Source organism: Primulina huaijiensis, chromosome 8 (assembly GCF_012295235.1).
Source record: "Primulina huaijiensis isolate GDHJ02 chromosome 8, ASM1229523v2, whole genome shotgun sequence".
Lineage (NCBI taxonomy): Eukaryota > Viridiplantae > Streptophyta > Magnoliopsida > Lamiales > Gesneriaceae > Primulina > Primulina huaijiensis.
The window spans coordinates 5,403,292-5,427,142 of NC_133313.1; the positions used below are offsets into that span (position 1 = coordinate 5,403,292).

General features: G+C 35.9%; 2 protein-coding genes across 4 annotated transcripts; both read right to left on the minus strand.

Annotated features, from left to right (window-relative positions):
* Nucleotides 1-792: 792 nt before the first annotated feature.
* LOC140983423 (oligopeptide transporter 6-like) lies at nt 793-21,297 on the minus strand. 2 transcript variants are annotated; one of them, XM_073450474.1, is made up of 7 exons: nt 21,220-21,297; nt 3,726-3,974; nt 3,046-3,143; nt 2,361-2,930; nt 2,017-2,275; nt 1,663-1,845; nt 796-1,581 (listed from the first exon to the last, which is right to left on the minus strand). In XM_073450474.1, the coding sequence occupies exons 2-7, from the start codon at nt 3,945-3,947 to the stop codon at nt 964-966; spliced, it is 1,950 nt and encodes a 649-aa protein (XP_073306575.1). In that variant the 5' UTR covers nt 3,948-3,974; nt 21,220-21,297; the 3' UTR covers nt 796-963. The 2 variants fall into 2 exon arrangements, with proteins under 2 accessions (XP_073306574.1, XP_073306575.1); XM_073450473.1 differs by lacking the exon at nt 21,220-21,297 and having other exon boundaries at nt 793-1,581; nt 3,726-4,358.
* On the minus strand, nt 18,627-22,909 carry LOC140983424 (RNA-binding protein 1-like). Of its 2 annotated transcripts, none has more exons than XM_073450476.1 (7): nt 22,759-22,909; nt 21,864-21,985; nt 21,525-21,756; nt 21,392-21,453; nt 21,220-21,301; nt 20,063-20,182; nt 18,627-19,919 (listed from the first exon to the last, which is right to left on the minus strand). In XM_073450476.1, the coding sequence occupies exons 1-6, from the start codon at nt 22,847-22,849 to the stop codon at nt 20,079-20,081; spliced, it is 693 nt and encodes a 230-aa protein (XP_073306577.1). In that variant the 5' UTR covers nt 22,850-22,909; the 3' UTR covers nt 18,627-19,919; nt 20,063-20,078. The 2 variants fall into 2 exon arrangements, with proteins under 2 accessions (XP_073306577.1, XP_073306576.1); XM_073450475.1 differs by having other exon boundaries at nt 18,634-19,949.
* Between the last annotated feature and the right edge of the window lie 942 nt (nt 22,910-23,851).

The window sequence follows — 23,851 nt, forward strand, 5'->3', positions numbered from 1 at the left end:
AACCATCTGTTGCGACTGATGGTTAAGCTATAAAACTTGAGGGATATGACCCGATGACATTTTTTCGAAGAGGTAAAATGCTTTTCTATATATATATATATATATATATATATATATAAAACCTCATATAATGGTATATAGGCTAGAAATCTTATGTAGCCCTATGTCTTCGGGCAAGCTCGATAGGTATAATAATATTACGCACATAAAAATGAGCTCTAGAATAATTTTGAAATCTTTTAAATGAGTTATGAAGCTTAAACTAACGTTTGATGTGCAATGGACTAAAGTTTAAGTAAAATTAGAGCTTGGAGGTTTATTTGAAAATTACCGGAGAAATTATTTTTTTCAACAAAAGAAAACTAGAAGAATTAGAATATTAAAAAAAGGCCGAAAAAATCAATAATAAATAAATAAATTTTTTAGAAAAAAAAAAAATTGTTGCTAATGCGCTGTGCAAGTAAACGTTTTACTCGCACAACATCCCCTCAGTTTTCGTTCCCCTAAAATTCAGTGTATATTCATTGACAATATTTAAATGCGTGCCAAACTAAGAAAACGAAAATTTCCAAAATAATTAATATTGTCATATTGTAAAATGTAAATTATTCATATCCATTTTTGAGATAATTTGGTGGGCTCGTCATTTATCATATCATCCGACGTGCCAAAAATAATATCATAAAACTCTTATAAGACAGTCTCACAGTAAATTTTATGAGATAGATCTCCCACCCGATCCAACTCAAATAATAAATGAGATTGCTTCCAACTCTAGTTTCAAATCCAATGACAAAATAATAAAACAAGTACCAAGCTATCAAAACAATGAAGTGATATATATCGAGATTTCAAATTCATAGATTTCAATAGTATTCAGTCGTAAAATGTGATAAGTTTTGAACTTTTTTATTTAAAATCTTTTGATTGATTTGAAATTCTCTCATCCAAATAAATCAGCCCTTATAGAATTGTTGGACAACCTTTAACTGAGACACCTCGTGCTGTAGGACATGAAGCCAACGGGCATCCATCCAAGTTATTCCCCCACCAATCAACACCAATGTCCTTAGATTGCAAGGTTATGAACAAGAAAACCGCGACAAATGCTGTTCCCGCGTCCATACCGCCGGACAAAATATAATTGTGACGTTTCCACCACTCAGGGTAGTGTCGATAGATAACATAACCGAAGAGGAAAGCACATATGAGCCAACTCGTGTAATTGACAGCGGATGCTGGTGGCATCATAGCTGTGGCACCTATCAGAACTGGCATGTGAATAAGCCTGATCCATTTCTGTTTTGGAAATGCTTTGGAAGCTAGCCAGACAAGAAATGGTGCAATTGCTCCACCAAGAAAGAACCAGTTTATGGCAGGGTAGACGCCTAGATTCCCAAAAATTCTTTGTGGACCGATGAGCCCCCAAATCACTGAAGCATCATAGAAAACATGGTCCATTGGACATTTCCAGGGGCTATCAGATGGCAGGAGGGATGTGTCACAGAGGTTAGGGATGGTATCCATAAGCCACCATGCGGTTATCGTGTACACAAATACTGCAATAATGGTGCCCACAACCTGAAGAGTGAAAAGTTTTGTGGATTTAATTAGTATTAGGATATGTGGAGTTCATGGCCACATGGGTATTATATAACGGACCTGAACGTTGAACATTGCTCGTGGAGGAATTTTCATGTAGTGACCAAGCTTAAAATCTGCTAAAAATGTGAGAGCTTGAGTCATGCTTATGTATCCGTACACCTTGAAGCACATGTTAGCCACCGGACGACCAGGGTATGCATAACCGATTATGTATTCTGTTATGATATTTAAACCTGGTAGCTGTTTACACAAATGATGCAAGAACCAAATAAGAACATTGAATATCATGCAATGTGCAATCTAACCACCCCACCTCAAAAAAAGAATCAATTTTCGTGGAATTGCTCTCTATGTGTTAATTAAAGTTCGAACAATAGTAGTCAAATTTAAAGACTGATAATTCTGCTGCACCTGGTTTGTCGTGGCACAAATGATGCCGATGGGAAGTGTATAAATGAAGGCAATAGCGCAAGCAAGCAAAACACCCCACCATGGCAACTGAAGCGAGCTCTTATAATGTGTACAAGCAAAAATGATGACTGCAACATTGATGAAAAGGATAACCATAAACCATGACATCGGAACTTGCTTATATGACTTCATAAGCCTGCTGTGAATATCCATTTTCTTGTTTGTTTTAAACGCCATCCTGCTCTGCTTCCATATGTCCCTGCACCGAGTCAAATGTCAGACATGCATAATTTGGCTCTCCTTTTTCTTATGTTTAATCTCGACTCAACAGATAGCAAACTCACTTTCCGTTGAAAAGTAACACATGGACTAAAGTGGCCGATAGTGTAGCAAATCCAAGACCGTAGGTTAGAGCAAACATGGTACTTAGATGCAACTGACCAGATTTCTCATAAGCAGCCTTATCAAGATTGAAGTTCGAATTGATTATAGCTTCAGCGTTGTATAACGAACCATTCTTCTTAAAAAGATCAGAGGAATATATTGGGAAGTTCTTGGCATTGTAAAGATTTGACCAATAACCGAAAGGTACCATCACGTACATCACCAAGGAAAAACCTACGGCAATGTTAGCCGAAGCAAACCATGGACTCGCAAGAGGGCTTCCAAGATAAGATGAAACTGTTGACCAATCAAATCCTAAGGCACCAATTCCAAGACCTTGTAATCCCGAGCCTAGTTGCTGAACAAAGACAGACTTAGGCGCCAGCCAACAAACCCAAGAAAAGGATGTCAACATCTTAAAGAAATACCCCGGGAAAATGTAGTAAACAAAGCTGCAGGCTAAAACTATAAGGAAATATTGTGTTCTGCTTGTGGAACCGTTGGGTCTCTTCTCCTTGTCATGTAAAGCCCTTCAAGAAGAAGACATGGATTTACTAATTTGTAGAGATTGTTTTCAAGGGAGTTGAGCATGAAGAGCGTACAAATTACAAAATTTGTACAGAAGTACTGAAAAGCTATAAATACCTGAAGAGTGAAACCTGAACTAAATTACTCGGCCACCACATTTCTCCTGGTTCAACTAAATGTTTCCGAAAGATTCCAGCCCAGCCGAATCCTAGCAACTGTTTTCAATCCATTAAAGTTTTATGAAATCACCAAATTTTTCCAATTTTAATATATTTCATCAAGATAAACCAAATCTATTTCAGCTAATCTGCGAGTGGCTTCTACGTTCTAGCTAGTGGGCTATGTGCATATCAACCTGTAAGCATGTCAGTTAAAAAGGATGCAATGAAAATAATCTTTAAATAATTATAACTGAAAACCGTGGGAGAAAATTCCAAGTTAAATTGATAGTAGATTACAGGAATTTTCACCAGAAGTTCCCTTCTAAAACAAAAATTTATCAAGACATTCTCCTCTGAAGTTTAATCATTGCATTTTGAAAATGAGGAGAATGTTTAATCATTGCATTTTGAAAATAATGAAGACTTTTAGGACTACAAAATGTTTACCTGGATGTTCCATACAGAGCAGTGCACAAACTCACAATGATAGATGAAAAACTAAAATGCATATTTAAATTTCGACGGCGTAACAAACTTTTCTTACAAAAAACAATTTGCAGGCACATTAGACCAATGTAAAACCATATATTCTTGACTCAATTAACCAAAAATCGGAGGGAGTGATGTTAAAAATACCTGAGTTGTCATCATAAGAATAAAGGCTGGAATAAAACCCAAACTCTTCTTATAATAAAGCTTGATAGCACTCAAGATATGAGTAGCATAAACAGATCCGGCCCCAGCATTGGCAAGCATGGTGATCATAACGTGTTCCTTAACATTAAACGGCCCTGGATTCAGTGTGTACTCAAACCTCGTACCCTTAAAGAACACACGTTTGGTGACAGTTTTGGCCATCAAATGGCCCAATGGAACCACAGCAATCTGTGCAGAAATCGAAGTGATACTGAGTGGCTCAGTCCTGTACCAGAAGAACTGGTTCACAAACGATAACAACAGGCATGCAATGATTCCAAGAAACCACATTCGGAACGTATAAACTGGCATGCTAGGATCATCGGTTTTCGGCACTGTTAAGTCGACTTGTTTTATTTGACATTCGTTGGATTCTGTCCCTTCAATATCCATAGATAGTTCTTCTTTGATCTCAGCCATGAATCAAATTCATATATCTATTACAAGTAATTGCCAATCGAGAATTTTCAAGGAAAAAATTTACTTCCTTTTACAGATTGTATTCCGCTGAAAACTTTGTAGGACTGAATGAAAATTATGTTGGTATTTATTTAATATATATATATATACCGACGTTGTTTGGTAAAGATATAGAATTCTGCCATGATTGTGGTGAAGATAAAGAATCCTACGCAAGTGTTTTAGTATCACCAAAATCCTTAAAAATCTAAGTTTCTGTTATGATAACAATCTGGATTCAAGATTCTGTATAATAGGACATGGGAAAACTGAACTACTCTATCGAAATTTATGCAAATTAGTAATTTATTATAACAAAAGGTAGTGGATAAAAACTTGTGTGAGACGGTCTAACAGGTCGTATTTTGTGAGACAGATCTTTTATTTGGGTCATCCATGAAAAAATATTACTTTTTATTATGAATATCGGTGCGATTGACCCATCCCACACATAAAAGTTCGTGAGATCATCTCACAAGAGATCTACTCAAGATAGTTAAATATATAAAATCTGGGCATTAGCTACAAATGTGGTTCCCCAGAGAATATGATTATTTCATTAGTAGTAATCCTTTTAATGCAATCCGAGATCAAGGAATTCCGATTAATACGCTATCATAAATAAAATATCCGATAAATACAAAATCTTGAATTGCGATAATGTTAGTAAAAAATATAAAGATGGGTGACTTCAATTAATAGCATCATGACGTTTTACACCCATTTTGCTCAACAGATTAACTAATATTTAGTCTCAGTGCACAAAAATGATTGAGTAAGTCTGTTGTGAGACGGTATCACGAATCTTTATCTGTGAGACCGTCTCACAAGAGTTTTTGCCATGATTTATAATTCCAAAATATAATAAAATTTAAATTTTCATTAAACAAAAATGATTTATAGTTCCAAAATATAATAATAACAACAAGATCAAAGCAACACATCCATTCCAGAGCCAAATCCAAAGCTCAAGAACGTTCTTCAAACATGAAATGTTCCCGTCTACGACAACTCATGACCACAATCTAAACAATATAATAACTACATGTCATTTAGTATATTTCATGAAATAAAACTCAAATCATTTGGGAAATAAGCTATTCAAATATTTTCTAAAAATGGCGTTTGAACAGAAAAATCAAGGGGTCCGAAAGTCCACCCACCTATCATATAGCCTTTGAGCAGGGGATGAAGGCTGTTTCAAACTATCCTCCCATGGCAGGAAATTACTTTCCTAGATAAATATGTGTTATATATATTAGCGAAGTAATAATTTCTCTCAAAATCATGTTTTCACGTATATATAAACATGATAATACTATATGCGGAAATAAATCGAGTGTTATCTTCGGCCATTGAAAATTTTTTATTTCTCTGCTTTTCGTCTCGATTGATGCCTTCTAAGAACTCCACCCTCACGATAGATGGTGTATATTTTTTTATGAGGTGTATATTTCTTATGAGGTGTGTGTTTCTTATGAGGTGTATATTTCTTATAGGCATCTCATACCATCAACGAGTTTATTGTGGGAGTTTGATTGTCAAAAGAAGAGGTGCGTGCACGTCTCAATTTTCTAAAGTTGAGACGGTTTGTCAAAAATTGTAGGCAATGGCCGTCGTCATTTTTTACACGTCTGTTCTTCTTCTGATATGTGTCATATTTTCTTAAAAACGGCCGATGCACACACGATGCATGTGTTAAATATATACAAAAACGTCGGATGTGGTCTAACAATTTATGAATAATCACACAAAAAAGGTATCCAATATGAATAGTTCCACAAAAACTGATCATGTACGTGCACCACGTACCAAGTTTAATTTCAAGAGCAGCGCTCAAAAAGGCTCGCTATTTGCCTTCTTTTAACTCAAACTACTTAATGGTGGACCGAGATGATTGTTCAACTCAATCAAATGAACTTGAAAGTTACATGTAACTTTATAACTTTTTAAAATTCGAGTTTCAATCACCAAATCCATAACCTTTGATACACTTTGCATTCTTTCCGGTAATCATCCGCGAACTTTAGTAACTCTTAACCATCAAATACTTGTTACCGTAAAAATAACTTTTATAAAAATCAGTCTAGGCGGCCACCTAGGCGCTAGGCGATGGTCGAATGCCTAGAGAAAGGGCTAGTCGGCCGGCCTGCCTAGGCGGTTAGGGTTTTTTTAGAAATAAAAAAAAAGTTTTTTTGTTTTTTAATTTAAATTAAAAATATCCAATTAAAAAAATGAAATGTAATTTTTTTGAAAGTCCTAAACCAAAGTCCACAAAAAATGTGATTTGTTCGATTACGTACCCTAACACATCAAACTTCATCTACCTTTGCGATCTATAGTGATGAAACTTCACGAGGATGATTTTGCATAAGATGAAGAAGAGAAAGACCACATATGAATTGAATTAATTTAAACAATGATTTAATATTCTAGAAAAAAACATCTTACTTTTTTATTATTCATATTCTTCTCACCTATTAAAAATAGCTAAAAATATTAATAAAGTCTATGTTTTATTTTCTGACATTTAAAATTACTAGTATGAAGCACGTGAGATGCACGTTGATACCAGTTAGATACTGTATAATTTTTTTAAAAAAAGTTATCTATTAAAATACAATACATAATAAAAAGTAACCAAGAATATCAACATAATAATGGATCTTACTAATGTTTAACCATAATTTATATGGATGGAACAAATATAATGACAACTAAAGATTAGACTAAAATACTCTTAACTAAGTGATTAAAAAAATTGATATTAAAAACAACCAATAAAAAAAACATATTAAGGGAAAACTGCATATTTGGCCATATAAGTTTTTTTTTCTTGAGATGTTCTATGTTCTTAAATCTGAGTCATGGTCCGCTATCCTCGTCTTTGGTCAATATTAGTTCTTTTTCAAAGGGACGCTGATGTGGCACCAATACGACGCTGAAGTGTGTAATGACACATTAATATTACATATGAAAATGACAAAATGAAATAATTTGGAAGATACGAGACCAATATTGAAATTCAATAACTTAGAAGAGCGAAAAAAGAAAAATAAAATAAAATAAGATATAGACCAAAATTGAAAATTTTCCTAATATTTAATATTGACTTTTCTAAAATTTTAACTTCTTTTATTTTTTAACCTTTTTTTAGATTCTTTACTATCGATAATTATTTTTATATTAGAACAAATTTATGAAAGAAATATCAATTATTAAATACTATAAATAAGTTATAAATTAATCAGATCTTAAAGCATAGTAATTTAATTTATTATTCATTTGTTATTTTATGAAAGTTTGTTTTATTATTTATATTCTAACTATTTATCTTGAGATTTTATATATAATTGATTGATGCAGTAGTTATTTAATTAAAATTTTCTTATCATGTGGTAGAGATCTAAGCAATTATGGATGTTAAGAAATATTATACTCTAAATTTTGGTGATGATAAATAACATCATTGAGTTGTTTCAGAGGCCAGCTACCAAAAGAAGATCAACTATCACCCAAATGGTGTTGAATCCTCTGATAGTCCTTGTTAATCCTACTACAAAGTCCATCGTGATATTTTCTCATGTCCACTCGAGGATAAGAAGTGTGGTGTTCTGCCTTAACTTACTGGCATGTCAAACACTCGGACACAAAACACAAGATGTCTCGTTTCATGTCCGGTCACCAATACAGTGTCTGCAAATCTTTATACATCTTCGTAGTTCCAGGATGAATGAGGTGCGGAGTATTATGGGCTTCTTTCATAACAACTTTTCTCAGTAAAGCACCACTAGGAACCCAAAGTCGATCTCGATATCGAACTAAGTCATCCTCCTCTGAATACAGCTTCCGACCCTTTGATTCATCTCTCAGTCTTCATTTCCGTAATTGCTCGTCAGAAGACTGAACTTCGCGGATTATATCCCTCAGGGTCGCCTGAAATGTCATAGTTGCAAGATTAGGAGCCTCGCTCCTAGCATATACTGCAAGCTCGAATCGCTGAATATCTGCTTGCAATGGTCTCTCAACTGTCAATTGAGCGATAACATCGGTCTTTCTACTCAAAGCGTATGTGACCACATTATCATTTCCCGGGTGGTAGCTAATATCGCAGTCGCAATCCTTCACCATCTCTAACCATCTTCGCTGCCTCATATTCAACTCTTTCTGGGTGAAGAAGTACTTCAAGCTTTTATGATTAATGAAAATCTTGCACTTCTCTCCATATAAGTAATGTCTCCAGACCTTTAGAGCAAATACTACTGCTGCAAGCTCGAGGTCATGAGTCGGGTAATTCTTTTCATGAACCTTCAACTATCTAGATGCATATGCTATCACTCAATCATTCCGCATCAGGACTGCGCCTAAACAAAGCTTCGAATTATCTGTGTAGACAACATACTCTCGTTGCCCGAATGGCATCAACAGAAGTGGCGCTGAAGTAAAATCTTGCTTCAGCTTCTCGAAACTCTCCTTGAAGCTTGATCCCCAAATAAAATTCGCATTTTTATTCGTCAAAGCGATTAGGGATACTACAATAAAGGAGAAACCTTGAATGAACTTCTGGTAGTAGCCAGCTTGACCCAAGAAACTGCGAATCTCGGTTACGCTCTTAGGTACTGACCACTCTCCAAATGCCTCGACCTTGCTGGGATCGACCTAAACTCCATCTCTAGAAATAATGTGGCTTAAGAATGCCACTTTCTCGAGCCAAAACTCGCACGTGCTGAACTTATTGAACAACTTTCTATCTTGCAATATCTGTACAGCCGTTCTTAAGTGCTGACTATGCTATTCTCTACTCCTCGAGTAAATCAGAATATCATCTATAAAGACTATGATAAACTAATCTATATACGGCTGAAATATGCGATTCATGAAATCCATGAAAATCGCTGGCTCATTGGTCAACCCGAATGGCATCACCCTAAACTCGTAGTGCCCATATCGAGCCATGAAAGATGCCTTTTGAACATCTGGCTCCTTCACTTTCAGCTGATGGTATCCCTTTAACGTCCGAAAAACCAAACATACGTAAACCACATGCATGCAAATTATTTGAATTGCTTAATTGTTTTATTTAATTGATTTTAAATGCTTACTTGATGTATATTATATGATTAAATGTATGATTGCATGATTAAATGATTATATGATATGATTTCATGTAATTGAAAGATTTTACCCGAATATTCGATAATAGGCAGGGGAAAGGAGACCGAGAACGACCTAGACAAGAATAAGTATTTTTTTCATTTAATATTTTCAAGGCTTCTTAATATGAATAAAAATGATTTAATTTTTTTAAAAATAGTAGAGTTCGAATTATTTTACGAGTCGAGCTCGATTTTACTCGGAAAGCCGGTTTTGGGCAAACGAGGAGTTTTTAAAAGATAAAAAATATTATTTTTGGAAACTAAATTTTATAAACTTTTATGTTTCAATTAAATAAGAGTTATTGGACCCAATTTAACTAATTTGAATAAGCCCAATTGCTCCTATACTTGGAGGCCCAAAACCAAATCTCATTATCATACAAATTAAAATCTATAAATTTGTTACCTCGACTTTCAAAGCATGAGAACCAGCCGATTTTTACACATACTAGCTCACAAAAATTTCGAAATTCTTTAAGGAGAAAAGCTAGGGTGCTTCATCGTCCGGTCGTCCATCTTCGCACCCTCGCCAACGATTGAATATTCGAGCGTTTTAAACGCAAAGGCACGCTTTCTAAACCCCTTTGATGCAACAATCAAATCATATTATGCATGTTTTAATTGTTTGAGCATGAAAATCATATGTTTTCGATTAATTTTACGGTAGAATATTTACTTTCAAATATGTGACGATTTTACGATTTGTTTGAAAAACGTTATGAAACCTAAGGACACGCTTCCATTAGGAGATGTTTAAGGGACGTAAAAGAGTCGTAAAAGTGATAAAACGAGGGCTAGAAATCAAAGAGAAAGCAAGAATATGAGCCTAGGGTTTTCTAACTACACATGGTGAACAAAGGCTCGGCTTTGTGCATGGGGGCCTGCGGTTCGACTAGGGCCTAGGCAGGGGCCTGGGCTGGACATGGGTCAAGGTGGGGAAGAGTCCTAGCAGGGCTAGGACTCGAGTCCTAAGGCTTGGGAAGAGTCCATGTGAAGAGGAACTCTTCCCCCAAGCTCGGGTATGACAGCATCAGCCAAGGGGGCTCGCGGCTAGGGCTTGCTGGTTTAGGGTTGGTCCATTAAGGTCTAGAGAGGATGGTCAGGGTCCGGTTCAAGGGCTGGTGCAGGGTGGCTCATTGTGGCTCGACCACAACATGAGGAAAAGAACACAAAAGAGTCGTAAAAGTGATAAAACGAGGGATAGAAATCGAAGGGAAAGCAAGGACAGGAGCCTATGGTTTTCTAACTACACATGGTGAACAAAGGCTCGACTTTGTGCATGGGGGCCTGTGGTTCGGCTAGGGCTTGGGCACGAGCCTGAGGTGGACGTGGGTCAAGGTGGGGAAGAGTCCTAGGGCTAGGACTCGAGTCCTAGGGCTAGGACTCGAGTCCTAAGTTTGGGGAAGAGTCCACGTGAAGAGGAACTCTTCCCCCAAGCTCGGGTATGACAGCAGCAGCCAAGGGGGCTCGCGGCTAGGGTTGGCTGGTTCAAGGTTGGTCCATTAGGGTCTAGGTAGTATGGTAAAGGTCTGGGTCTAGGGCTGGTGCAGGGTGGCTCGCTGTGGCCTGACCAAAGCATGAGGAAGAGGCGCGCGACTCATGTTTTCTGAAGCAAGGCTCGCGGCGCTGGTTCAAGGGCTTGGGCTGGGTTGGTTGGGTCTGAGCATGGTTCAGGGTAGGCGAGGGTCAGGTGTGCTCGGTGGTGGCTCGAGTAGGAGAGTCCTAGTCGAGAAGGAATCCTAGGCGAGAAGGAATCCTAGGCCTGAGATTTCAACCGCAACACTTGTTCATGTCCTTGTACAGGGTTCGTGCGTGAGTTAGGGGCTGGGTCCTTGGGTCTGGATCGAGGTGGCTCGGCCGTGGTTCGATAAAATCAGAAGATGGCTCGATGGTTTTGGTTAAGGGTCAAAATTACGAAATTAATGAACAAAAATTCGAACCATGGGTCCACGGGGATGGTTCATGGTTCACAAGGGTAATTTAGGTAATAAAAATTTTATGTTTAAAATTTAGGAAGAAATTATTAAAGTTAGAATTAAATTGGGATTAAAACGCCTCACGAACTATTAATTAGGAAATTAAATTAAAAGCCTCGAATTTATGCTAAATAAAATTATGAAAAATTAGATTTAAGCTTAGATAATTATTTGAAATAAGCTCATGTCATTAAAAGTAAGAAAAAGTCAAAGTCGAGAAATAATACGTCTAAGGGCAAAACGGTCATTTTACACTTGGGTAATACGTAAAAGCTTGGCAGCGTCTCGAAGAATCATAACACATGTTAAATGATTTAAAATTGTGATTTTGATGAAAATATTATATTTTATTATTTATGGTAAAGCTGTGTAATTTTTACTGTTAAAAATGCTATTTTTGAAAAGTTATGATATTTTATCTTTTAAAAGAAAAAGAAAAATATTTTTAGCGATATGAATTGACTGTGACAAAGTATAGAAGATATGTGGAGGATCCTTTTTACGAAGGAACGGTGAACTTACAATTTTGTGGGAATGTCGTGAGAGAGAAGGCCTAGAGGGAGCTCGTTTAAGGGAAAAAGCCCCAGAGGGAGCCTGATGATCGTATTTCTATGGTGGTGTCTAGTGCCCGCTTCCATGGGCCATGTGGAGCTGAAGACTGATCAGTCGACCAAAGGATAAATCCTAATCACTTTCAAGGATCAAACTTCACCCAAAATGATAAAGGATTGAAAGCTTTACGATTAAATTATTTTACGATTTACGATTTATTTATGCACGAAAGCAATTTTAAATAAAAAAAAATATGATTTTACTGCATGTGATTGTATAGGTAGTGCTTGTTACTCATGTTTAGATTGTGCTGAGTCATTAGACTCACTAGGTTTAAATGTTGCAGAATTTACTGATATGAGGAGGCGCTGACGCTTGAGTGGATCGAGTGCGGCAGTACACTCCCGATAGACATTTATTTTCACACTAGCTTGTTAGATAAAAGATTTAAATGATTAATATTAATTATTTTATTATGGATTTTTTGGCTTTATTTTATTGATAGTTGATCTTTTTAAAGGTCGATTTATGATTTTTGGTTAGTTGACAATTTAGAGGTTTTTGGGCACTTGAGATTTTAAATGTTAATTTATTATGATTTATGGAAATGTTAAATTAAGTTAAATAGTAATTTTCGAGTTTATGATTATTTAGGTATTACTTGATATTCATGTTTAGAACGTGCTGAGTCATTAGACTCATGTGATTTTACTGCATGTGATTGTATAGGTATTACTTGCTACTCATGTTAGAACGTGATGAGTCATTAGACTTACTAGGTTTGAATGTTGCAAGATTTGATGATATGAGGAGGCGCTGACGCTTGAGTGGATCGAGTGCGGCAGTCCACTCCCGATAGACATTTATTTTCCGCACTAGCTTGTTAGATAAAATATTTAAAGGATTATTGTTAATTATTTTATTAGGGATTTTTTGGCTTTATTTTATTGATAGTTGTTCTTTTTAAAGGTCGATGTAGGATTTTTGGTTAGTTGACGATTTAGAGGTTTTTTGGCACTTGAGATTTTAAATGTTAATTTATTATGATTTATGGAAATGTTAAGTTATGTTAAATAGTAATTTTCGAGTCTATGATTATATAGGTATTACTTGATACTCATGTTTAGAACGTGCTGAATCATTAGACTCATGTTAATTTATTATGATTTATGGAAATGTTAAGTTATGTTAAATAGTAATTTTCGAGTTTATGATTATATAGGTATTACTTGCTACTCATATTTAGAATGTGCTGAGTCATTAGACTCATTTGATTTTTGGTTAGTATGATTTTACTGCATGTGATTGTAGGTATTACTTGCTACTCATGTTTAGAACATGCTGAGTCATTAGACTCACTAAGTTTGAATGTTGCAGGATTTGATGATATGAGGAGGCGCTGACCCTTGAGTGGATCGAGTGCGGCAGTACACTCCCGATAGACATTTATTTTCACACTAGCTTGTTAGATAAAAGATTTAAATGATTAATATTAATTATTTTATTATGGATTTTTTGGCTTTATTTTATTGATAGTTGATCTTTTTAAAGGTCGATGTAAGATTTTTGGTTAGTTGACTATTTAGAGATTTTTGGGCACTTGAGATTTTAAATGTTAATTTATTATGATTTATGGAAATGTTAAGTTAAGTTAAATAGTAATTTTCGAGTTTATGATTATATATTAAAAAAAATAGTGGACGTTTCAATCCCAAACGAAGATCTATCTTCGAGAAAATTGAAGCTCTTTGCAGCTGATCAAACAAGTCCTCGATTCTAGATAAGAGATACTTATTCTTGATGGTGACTCTGTTCAGCTATCTATAGTCAATGCAGAGTCGCATACTACCATCTTTCTTCTTCACAAATAATATCGGTGTGCTCCACAGAGAACAACTCGGGCGAATAAAACCCTTTGTCCAGAAACTCCTGAATTTAATCTTTCAGTTCTTTCATCTCAGCTGGTGCTAGACAATAGGGTGCCTTGTAGATTGGCACTGTACCTGACATCAATTCAATAGAAAATTCCACCTCTGTCTGGTGGAATTCCAGAAACGTCTTCAGGAAATACGCTAGGAAAGCCTCAGACAACCTCAACATCCTCTAGCTTTTGACTGTCCGGAGAAAGTACAGAGATAACACTCGCTATAAAAGCTTGGCAGCCTCGTAAGCTTCCTCGCACAGATGCAAGAGATAATGTGCGGTATTTGCTTGTTCCTAGATGTCTCAAAGAGAAAAGATGTCTCGCTGGACGGTCTAATAGATACTGACATCTACCGGAAATCTATCGAAGCTCCATTCAAAGATAGCCAATCCATGCCAAGAACGATGTCGAACTCAGGCTTCGGGAGTACGATGAGATCTGCCTGAACCACATTCTTCAGCAAACGAAGCTCCAGATTCCTCACAATGCTCGTGGTAACCATCTGATCACTAAAATGAATGAAAACTTTAATGTCCAAATCCAAATCCACGGGTAAAATCTTCAGTTGCTTGACAAACGTCTCGGATATAAATGAGTGTGTAGCTCCTGAATCTAGCAAGACATATGTAGCTACACCTTACATAAATATCCTTCATGCGACAAATATTCAAATCCAATCGAGTCGAAAACTAAAGGAATTTCTATCATTAATCACCCAAAATTCTTGAAAATTACCACACTTCATCCTAATAAATCTCGAAAATGCACAATTTACCCAAAATAAATTTCAAAAATTGCATCTTTGCCCCAAATAAATTTTGAGTTTAATCAATTCGGGCCCTAACTTTTCTAAATTCATTGTTTTGATCCCTAAAATTCAAGAAATTATCGAAACAACACCAGTTTTCTAGAATTCGCAAAACAGTCCGTGAAATTCTAAAACTTTGCAATTTAGTCCTTGAAATTTCCAAAATTCTAGATTTCAGCCTAGAACTTTCGGTCATCTCAATTTCAGTTCCTAGACTTCTTAAAATTATAATTTAGCCTTTGAATTCTTGGCCTTGTACATTTACACCCTCAAGCTCTCGGTTTTCGCACTTTAACCCACTATGTTTTTTATCTATGCCATGCAATCATCATGAGTATCAGCATGTCTATCAGTACTAGGTACGCGTCTAGGAGGCATTATATCTGAACGTATTCCAAATTCTAACGTAACTAACATGCAATTAAATCTAGGCGTCTAACTATTTAGGTTATACGAACCATTTATCGATCAACTTAAACATAAATGCCAATTAACTTTCAAAAGTATATAAATCATGAAACATGTAGGTGTCATCATTAAAATCATTTAAAGCATTTAAACTTACAGACTTGAGGCTTGACGACTGAGCTTTGTGGAACTGACGATGGCACAATCATTTACAAGAAAATTACTCTGATATCAGCTGAAATGTTTCTAACTCGTTTTCTTTAAAATATAAAAGGCTTCAATCGAACTCACTCAACATCTATTTTACTCAAAACTCGTAACTGCAGTAAAATTCATAAAGACGTAAACGTCAAACAAAACCTAAAACTAGCATTTTTTCAAAAATAGCATAAATGTCATAAATCCTCTCAAAAACCACTCTTACTTCCGAAAGTCATGAAATCTTTAAAGTACTGTAAAATCAATAGATGTGCGGAAAACTAGCAATGCATAGGTCCTTCGGTTAATGCACCATCCGTCCAACCAATTCAGTCATTCAACCCTCATGTCTCAACATCAAAATCGTCACCTGCATCATTCACACCTAGTGAGTCTATTGACTCAACAAGCATTAACCATAGTAACAAGTAATACGTATACATCCACATGCAACAGTGAAAATACTTTTAAAAAGATAGCTTTTTTATGACATGCGTAAACTAAAACATTTTCTTTCATCATATGTTTTTCCTTTCATCATATACATATACATTTCTTTTTCAGTGAAATCCGTTAGTTAATTGTGACCATCTTTTCATCTTTCGGTCGATCGATCAATCTCAGCTGTAACCATGGTACCAGACGGTGGGACAACAGTAACCACTTTTTCGTTCTATGCATTGGCCTACAGTTGGCGGGGACACCAGCAACCATATTTCCATTATTGGGCCTGGGCCTATTGAAATTCGATATTGGGTTCCCACGGGGTTTAGTCCCGTAAACGGGTTTCACCGGAGCATAATCCCTCACAAATCATTATTTCCTTACCGTCGCAATTATGCCACTTCATTCAAAACATTTTGGCATTTCCATCACTTTATAAAAATACATGCATAGATATCATTTTCCTTTTAAACCAAGCATGCAACACGTCTTTTAGCATTTAACATTTCTCATAATAAAATTCCATATTCTTTCAAATAAACATTTTAACATTCATTACAGCATTCATGACACTTCCAGAACTCCTAACATTTTTCGAGATGTAAAATGACTGTTTTGCTCCTGAAATCCTAACTTTCCCATTTTATCCCTAGACCATAAAACTTCACCCGAGTCCATCCAAACTTACCATAACACCTTAAAACACAACCACGAACATTTTTTAGACGTAAACCTAAGCTCCTCAACTAAATTCTTAACTCGTTTTAAAACATGAACTGAAGTCTCAGTTTTAACCGAACCAGCTCGAAACTTGACCAAACTTTCACAATAGCTTAAACACACCTAACCATCCCCATTTCAACCCAATTCAAGCCACCTAAAGTCTTTGGAAATTCAAAGAAGTCGCTGAAATTTTCTACCCTAGTCGAACGAACCCTAGCCTTCAACAAAGCTTACTCTCCTTCAATCCTAGCCCTAAACCAACGAGACCAGACCCCGACCAGTCTTCCTATGACCAAGACTGAACCCTTAGGACCCTACTGGACCAAGCCTAAAGAGCCATGCATGAGCAGCCATCCACCCGTGACCTCAAGACTGCACGGCCAAGCCTCGACGCCTACAGCCCCTCCCCTTGCTCCAGCCGCCCCTTAACCCATCTAGGACCACCACATAGCCCTCCTAGGTCACTTGGTTGCAGCCCAACACTGCACAAGACCCACACCCTTCAAGAATCAAAGAAGCCGAAACCCTAACCATGAAAACCCTAAGTTTTGTACCAGCCTTGCCCTTTCCTTTCCGACCTTGTACCGTGCATCTAAGGGTCCCTAAACCATCTGAAAATCGACCCTTCTAATAGACCTAACCTGACAGTCTCTTAGTGCATCAATATTATGAATTATAAGGCATGAAAATCCAAGTTTTTGGCATGTATAATTCATAAATGAAAATATAAAGAGGGATATCAGATTTTTCATGCAAACATGTATATTAACACATACTATGGTATGAATGATGAGAAAAGAAAGAATAAGGCGTGTGTTTGCGTGATTCACGCACGAAGATACAATTCTAGATGCGAAGAGACATTGCCGAAGAGACGGGGAAGATCTTACTGCATTTTCCTTTCAAAGTTGACGTGAATTGCTTCAAAACGTGTGGTATGTGTTCGTGTGGGGTGGGGAGAAAAAACCCTAGGAGTCTTAGTGCATGAGGCATGTGTTTTATGATTTAGAAACTCCATCTTTTGATATAAATAATTGGATAGAAAGTTAGGCCCAATAACCTTGATGTAATAGGCCCATTATAAAGTCGGAAAAATATTTCGTTCAGGAAAGTTTTCGAAAATAATAACTGAACCTCCAAAAAGTCCTTGTTTTCGTCAAAAATCTATTACCTGTTTAAAATACGACTCGACGTGTAAAAACACCGCAACAGACAATTTTTTAAAATCATATATTTAATATACCATATATTAAACAAGTGAAAATAATTATTTAATAAAAATATTTTCTCTTTACAGTTTCCGATCTCCGTTTCTCGATCGCATCTCGAATAACTATTGAAAACACAGTTTTATCATCATCAAGCGATTTTAAATTTAAATTGTGGTTTATTATTATGAGATATTTTGAATTTCAAAATATGATAACATTATCAAAGCAATCAAAATATAATCAAGATAATTTATCAAGATATAATTTTACACATCTAAATCTTTACAAATTACATGTAGATAACATAAAATTGACGCATGATTAAATCTTTTAATTATCATCATAAGAACCACTTGATAATATTTTATAACTTAATAAATCTTTCCAACAAAACCATCATAAGATTTCAAAATTTTATTAAATTAATAATGATGGAGAAAGCAAAAAATGGGCAAACAAAACCTTTGTGCTTCCAGGGCCGTTGAGTATGGCGAACGATCTTCATGATTCTTCGTATTTATTTTGTTGGTTTTCCCATTTTAAGAGTGATTTGAAAATTGTGAGATTTTAAGCGAGAGAAATATCTTATTCCAATTGAAGCAAAATAGAACCGAGGGCGAGGACAGCGAAAACAACTGGTAATGAAGGGTTCATTCCCAAGGAGAAGAGAAAGAGAGCATGGGGAAACCCTTTGGGAACGAAGACGTGGGGAGAAAGGGGAATAAGAGTAAGTTGTGAGGGAAATTTGCTCCAGTTTTTCATAAAATAAAAAAATATAAATACGATGATGATAATGCGTGAAAAGAAGGGCAAGATGGGAAATAAACTTTTGTGCTCTCTCAGAGTCTCTGCTATTATATATAATATGGTAGAGATATCACGGGAGCACAGGAGCAAAAGTACAGTATTAGCAAATTGTGTGAATCATAACAAAGGCCTCCAACCAATGCACATAATATTTACACTAAACACATACTTTCAAAGCTTGAAAATCAATATGTTTTACAAATACATACACAAGGCCATCAGCATGAAGTACTACAATAGACTACGCCTAGTTCATTCACAAGAATATCCGTTCTTTAAAATAATGACATGAGATCGAGTTTCAACTTTAGTCTTTCCTTAATCCTCACAGGTACGTATCGATTTAGAAATCCACAGCACAACTAGTTTGACACCAATACTAGGATAGTAGACGAAAAAAGACTAAACAGTATTCAGACTGGCACCTTAATAGAGATGGGATCGTAGAACCTTGGCTTTAGGGGTAATACGATGTGTTTTCCAAAGGCTATCAGTACATAAAGGCATGTAAAACATAAACAGCACCATGCTGGGAATGACTAAGGTAAAAAGATAGAATCAGACTGTCCTCACTGTAAAATGAGGTATGCCTGGTGTTCTCTTCTTTCATAAAGCCTCTCCTCGTGGACGAAGAACTGAGCTCTTCCACTCTCTCAAGTAATAGATCCTTTGATTCTTCTATAGCCAGATCCATCTCCAACGGTTCATTCCTAAAACAATCTCACAAAATGCACAGAATCGCCAATTCTACGGTGGCTTTAAGGAAAAGATTGAGACTATCAACGAAGGTAAGGGTTTGATGGTCTACTCGGAGAATTACTCGCACAAAAGTAACATAATCATTAACAGCCACAAAAGGGGTTCTTGTTAGCTCAAATTTTAAGAAGAATGTGTTGCCTGTTTATGCACATTTGAAGGAGCTCTGGGAAGCCAACTGACCTTTCCAATAGGTTTTGACACTGATGGCAATAAAATTTGCCAATCCAACAACACACCAATCAACATTGTTTTGGTTTAGTTAGGCTCAAAATCCAAACCCACGAGATGAACGCTAATAAGTTGAGCAGCTTTGCCTTAGTATTCTTTGTATCAAAATACTAGTCTTTTCAGTTAGAAGAAAATTCTAATATCATTAAAAAAAAAGGTGCAATAAACAGATGGCAGCGTTGCCTTACCACGTTTGACTACAAATGAGCTGGATGGGGGGGGTAATGCGAGATAAATATCAGTTCAAAACAAAGGTATCTATGATGAAAACAAGATAATTACGGCTTTTAATTACAATATATATTTGCATTTTGGGTGTCATCACTGCAGTCTAGTAAATATGCGAGACAGGAAAATAAAGAATGAACGGAGAGGCCATGGCCAACAGCTGCAGTCGCAAATTCATGCTTTTAGTCGGACATAAACACACTGGTCTTAAAGAAAGCATCCAGAGTAATTCCCAACCTTGAAAGCTGCGACACTTATAAAAAAGGTCCTTACTCAGTGGATCCTACAGAGAAGCGTTGTTCCACATTTAGAGAGATTTTTTACCATTGTTGATTTTCATGAAGACCTAAATGGTCCTTGATTATAAGAAACAAGGGTATGGATAGTGTTTATCACCTAATAAACCACAATCTCAACGTCTTCCACGATAGACGCCCCCTGACCTCGCACCGGGATGACGAGCAAATTGTAGCCTCAAGTGACCCGAATCATAATCGAACTCATCAAATAGGTAACCTGCAAAATTTAGCTCGAGTAATTCTAGGAGTTATTCCAATTTTTCAAAAAAAAGGATTTACAATTGCAAGGAATCATAGGCTTCTTTTCAACTAATTTAGTAAAAAATGTGTCTTAATAACAATAATTTCACATCAATCAACAGGCAAGTATGTTAGAGAACAAAATAGATTTTCCACTTTTCAAAACAGCAACTCTGGTGTCATATTAAAGATGTAAAATTACGCCATTCTATATTGCAAAGGGGAAAAATTCATAACAGGTAAAGAACACATTAGAATTAAATATTCTAAGTGTTTTCTTTCACCAGTTATACGGTCAGTGAGAGCACCAAGAAAAAAGCACAAATTCTTACTGATTCTTCAAAAAAGCCAAACCACAAAAATCGCAAACCTGGAGAGGATTCTACGCAATTCTTAAATATTTGAGGGAATGATCTAGTAGTAATGCAAAAGATGATCATACGTCGCTAATATTGACAAAGTTGAGCTTACAATAGAGACAAAAAATGGTGTCATCTAATGATGTTTAGTTTAATTCCTTTTTTTTATTTCATCATTTCATTTTGCAAATTAGTCACTCACTAATTATATAATTATGGCATGAATTCATTTAAATATGATCAATTCAAATTGCAGGATGACCCATCATTACTTTTTACAATTATGATATTACCCCTATTTGAATATAAATCAAATTAATTAATTATAAAAAAAAGATTGTACAAGAACGCAATGCGTGCGCGGGTGCACTATTACAAATTATATTCCTAACCCCATCCTAACTCCAATCCTCTATAGGTAAAAGGAACGGATCGAACTTCTGAACGGTGGCATGCAGATCCCGAGTCTTACATCATACTGCTTGTATTCATCGAACTCAAGGAGTGCTAATTTAATGGACTTCCGCGATCTTAGACCGTAAATAAAAGTCTAAACTACCAATTAAAGACACCAAAAGAGCATATGAGGCTAAACTGAATCAAACTAATTTACACTGTAAAAATGGTAAGAGAGTAGGAAGATGTCCAAACTCACCTTTTAGAGAATCCATCGCTGTAGCTGCATGGGCTGGACTTTGAAAATCAACAAAACAAAACACCAGAGGGTCACCCCCAGTCTGTGTTTTATTTTTTAAAAAATATATTATTGGGATGAACACAAAATACAGCATAAATAAAATTATGTGATAAAAGTCCTACATTCTTACGTGTCTTGATCCTTTATTCACAAGCCTTACTTCCTTATAGCCGACAAAAGGGCGAAATATATCTGCAAATGGAAGTAAAGGAACAAAACTTTAAGGGAAAATTTTAAAAAGTATAATGAAATTTAAAGGATACGGGCCACTTCGCGGCGAGTACAATTTGCTGGCAAACCCTCCACGAAGAGGGTGCCACTAGCATCTGGCGGGAGAGGAATTTTTGACCGCCCTCCAAATCCCATAGACAGGTCATTTGCAACTAGTACTGGGTTGGAACCCTCCAACGGTGATGTTCGTGGATCATCAAGATGCCGAAGCCCACCAAGTCCAACACTTACTGACCTTCCTGATTCACCGCCATGAGAAATTTTCTGGTACATTGCACAGCTATGTTAAATTATCAAATACAACATGTATTGAGAGACATGTTAACAAATTCACTCCCAGTACATTTGAAAATGGAAGGCAAAACATATACCGCGCTTCGGAGGTAGCGATCATATGATGCATTTATGGAGTTGGTATCTCTGACAACATGCTGTCCACCCTTTTCATCTTCACGTAAGCAGTAGCTTGATATGCCAAGGCCACTTGGAATCTCTGCAAATTATGGAAATTTTATTAATCGACCAATGAGAGCAAACTGTGTAAAACAGGGTCCAATAAAATTAATAATTGCATAAATTTCGTATAAAGCACGTAAACGCAAAACACCTGGACACGAGAATTGTTGTACAGGATCTTAACCCCTATATCTATAGCTACTATTGAACAAATTTCAATACTCTGCTTCTTTAGGAGCAAAAACCAATTTCATGAATCTCAAATGGAAATTTTGGTAACTGTCGTGTGGATTTAATTTGCAAAAATTGACAAACTATGTGTCGATATTAATCATTCGAGTAAAAAGGTATATTCCAACATCAGCACACGTAAAAGTTGAAATTTTCTACAATGCCTCATACTCACAAACACTATCCAGCCCCTTGCCTAAAACACTAGACTCATGCACACCACTCCATGTTCAGAAGTAGTGCTGCAAAACCACAGCACGATCAGGCAATTTACTCAATAAATTAATTCATAATCAAATGCAGGAAACTTTGAAGAACGATTAGAAGATTGAAAATCAGTCAGAAATGAAAACCTTGATTTCAAAATGGCCACACCGAAACGACTAAATGAGGTCGAGCACCCATTAGATAAACAAAAATCAAAGGTAAGAATTACGCCGGTTTTTCTCCAATGAATCATTATCAAAATACTCCTACCCAACTAAAGACTTATAATTTGGCAAACCCTTATCGCACAGAAACAAAAGAAACCACACATGTTCAGAAAAAAAGGATAAATGCTTATAGAGGGAGAAAAACCGTTTTCGGAACGAGGCCGCTTTGCCAACTGCGAGGCAAGCGCTGCAGACTGCTGCATGTCGCCGGCGTATCCCCAGTAAGCGTCCGCCATCTTAACCACGCCAATAAAAGAGCGCCAATCTGTGGAGATGAAAATTAGGGCTTTGGATTGTGTGTGGTCTACTTAATAACGAACGGTGGACCATCTATATGTTTCAGAAAAAAATAATATACAAAAATATTATTTTTTATTAGTTCGATTGTACATATCAATAAATTAATTCCTAAAAATTGATTCATAAGACTATTTAAAAAAGTTTTCATAAGTATCATGTTAGATGGTCGTTCTTTTATTTGTATTAGTGATCGAAACACATGCGTTGCATGTATAATATAGTAGATAAATATTATATATTGAATACATGTAATATATTTTTTATTTTTAAAATATTTGTTTTAATTATGATATTGAATGAAATCATGTAAATTTAATAATAACACAATAAATATTATATAATGAATACATCACTTTTTTTCTTTAACTTTAAGCATAATGAGAACATCAAAAAATTTTATGGCCATTATAGGACATCAAAAAAGAAAATTTAGCATAATATGGGCATCATTTTGAGTATCTCTAAATCAATATGAAAATTGCTACATCAATTCACATATCCAATTCCTGAAAAACACCTTCGGTACAATTAAGAGCACAATTAAACACAAATTATCTTCTAGAACTTAACACATATAATATGACTATTAAAGTAATTGATTTTGGTATGTCCAAGAAGCAACCAACAATTAGGGCTAGCATGAAACTCGTTAGGAAGTGAAACTCGTTAGGAAGTAAACCGTATATTCTAAACAGGTTCCTAGTCGAATAAGTCACCTAAAATAAGGATAAAAGTCGCTTGGACTTGAGGCTAGCATATGTGATATAAATGTCATATTTCATTGATAAAGGTATGGATATGTCTATTCACGTAAATGAGTGATCGTATGATGATGTACTGAACAACCTTCCCTCCAACTGTCCAAGTGGTTCGCACTTATTGAGTAGAATAGTCTACGGTTATGGTTGTACATCATTACTCCTTTGACCCGGGAAAAT

What these genes read in the sequence shown, in the direction of transcription:
- LOC140983424 (XM_073450476.1), bottom strand. Translation starts at nt 22,849, where the DNA reads ATGGCGGACGCTTACTGGGGATACGCCGGCGACATGCAGCAGTCTGCA. An exon ending in GCGGCCTCGTTCCGAAAACG is followed by an intron (nt 21,986 to 22,758) that starts GTTTTTCTCCCT and finishes CATAATTTGCAG; the next exon opens with AGATTCCAAGTGGCCTTGGC. An exon ending in AGCGATGGATTCTCTAAAAG is followed by an intron (nt 20,183 to 21,219) that starts GTGAGTTTGGAC and finishes TAAATTTTGCAG; the next exon opens with GTTACCTATTTGATGAGTTC.
- LOC140983423 (XM_073450473.1), bottom strand. Translation starts at nt 4,205, where the DNA reads ATGGCTGAGATCAAAGAAGAACTATCTATGGATATTGAAGGGACAGAA. An exon ending in GTTCAGGTTTCACTCTTCAG is followed by an intron (nt 2,931 to 3,045) that starts GTATTTATAGCT and finishes TTCTTCTTGAAG; the next exon opens with GGCTTTACATGACAAGGAGA. An exon ending in GTGTTACTTTTCAACGGAAA is followed by an intron (nt 2,276 to 2,360) that starts GTGAGTTTGCTA and finishes GACTCGGTGCAG; the next exon opens with GGACATATGGAAGCAGAGCA.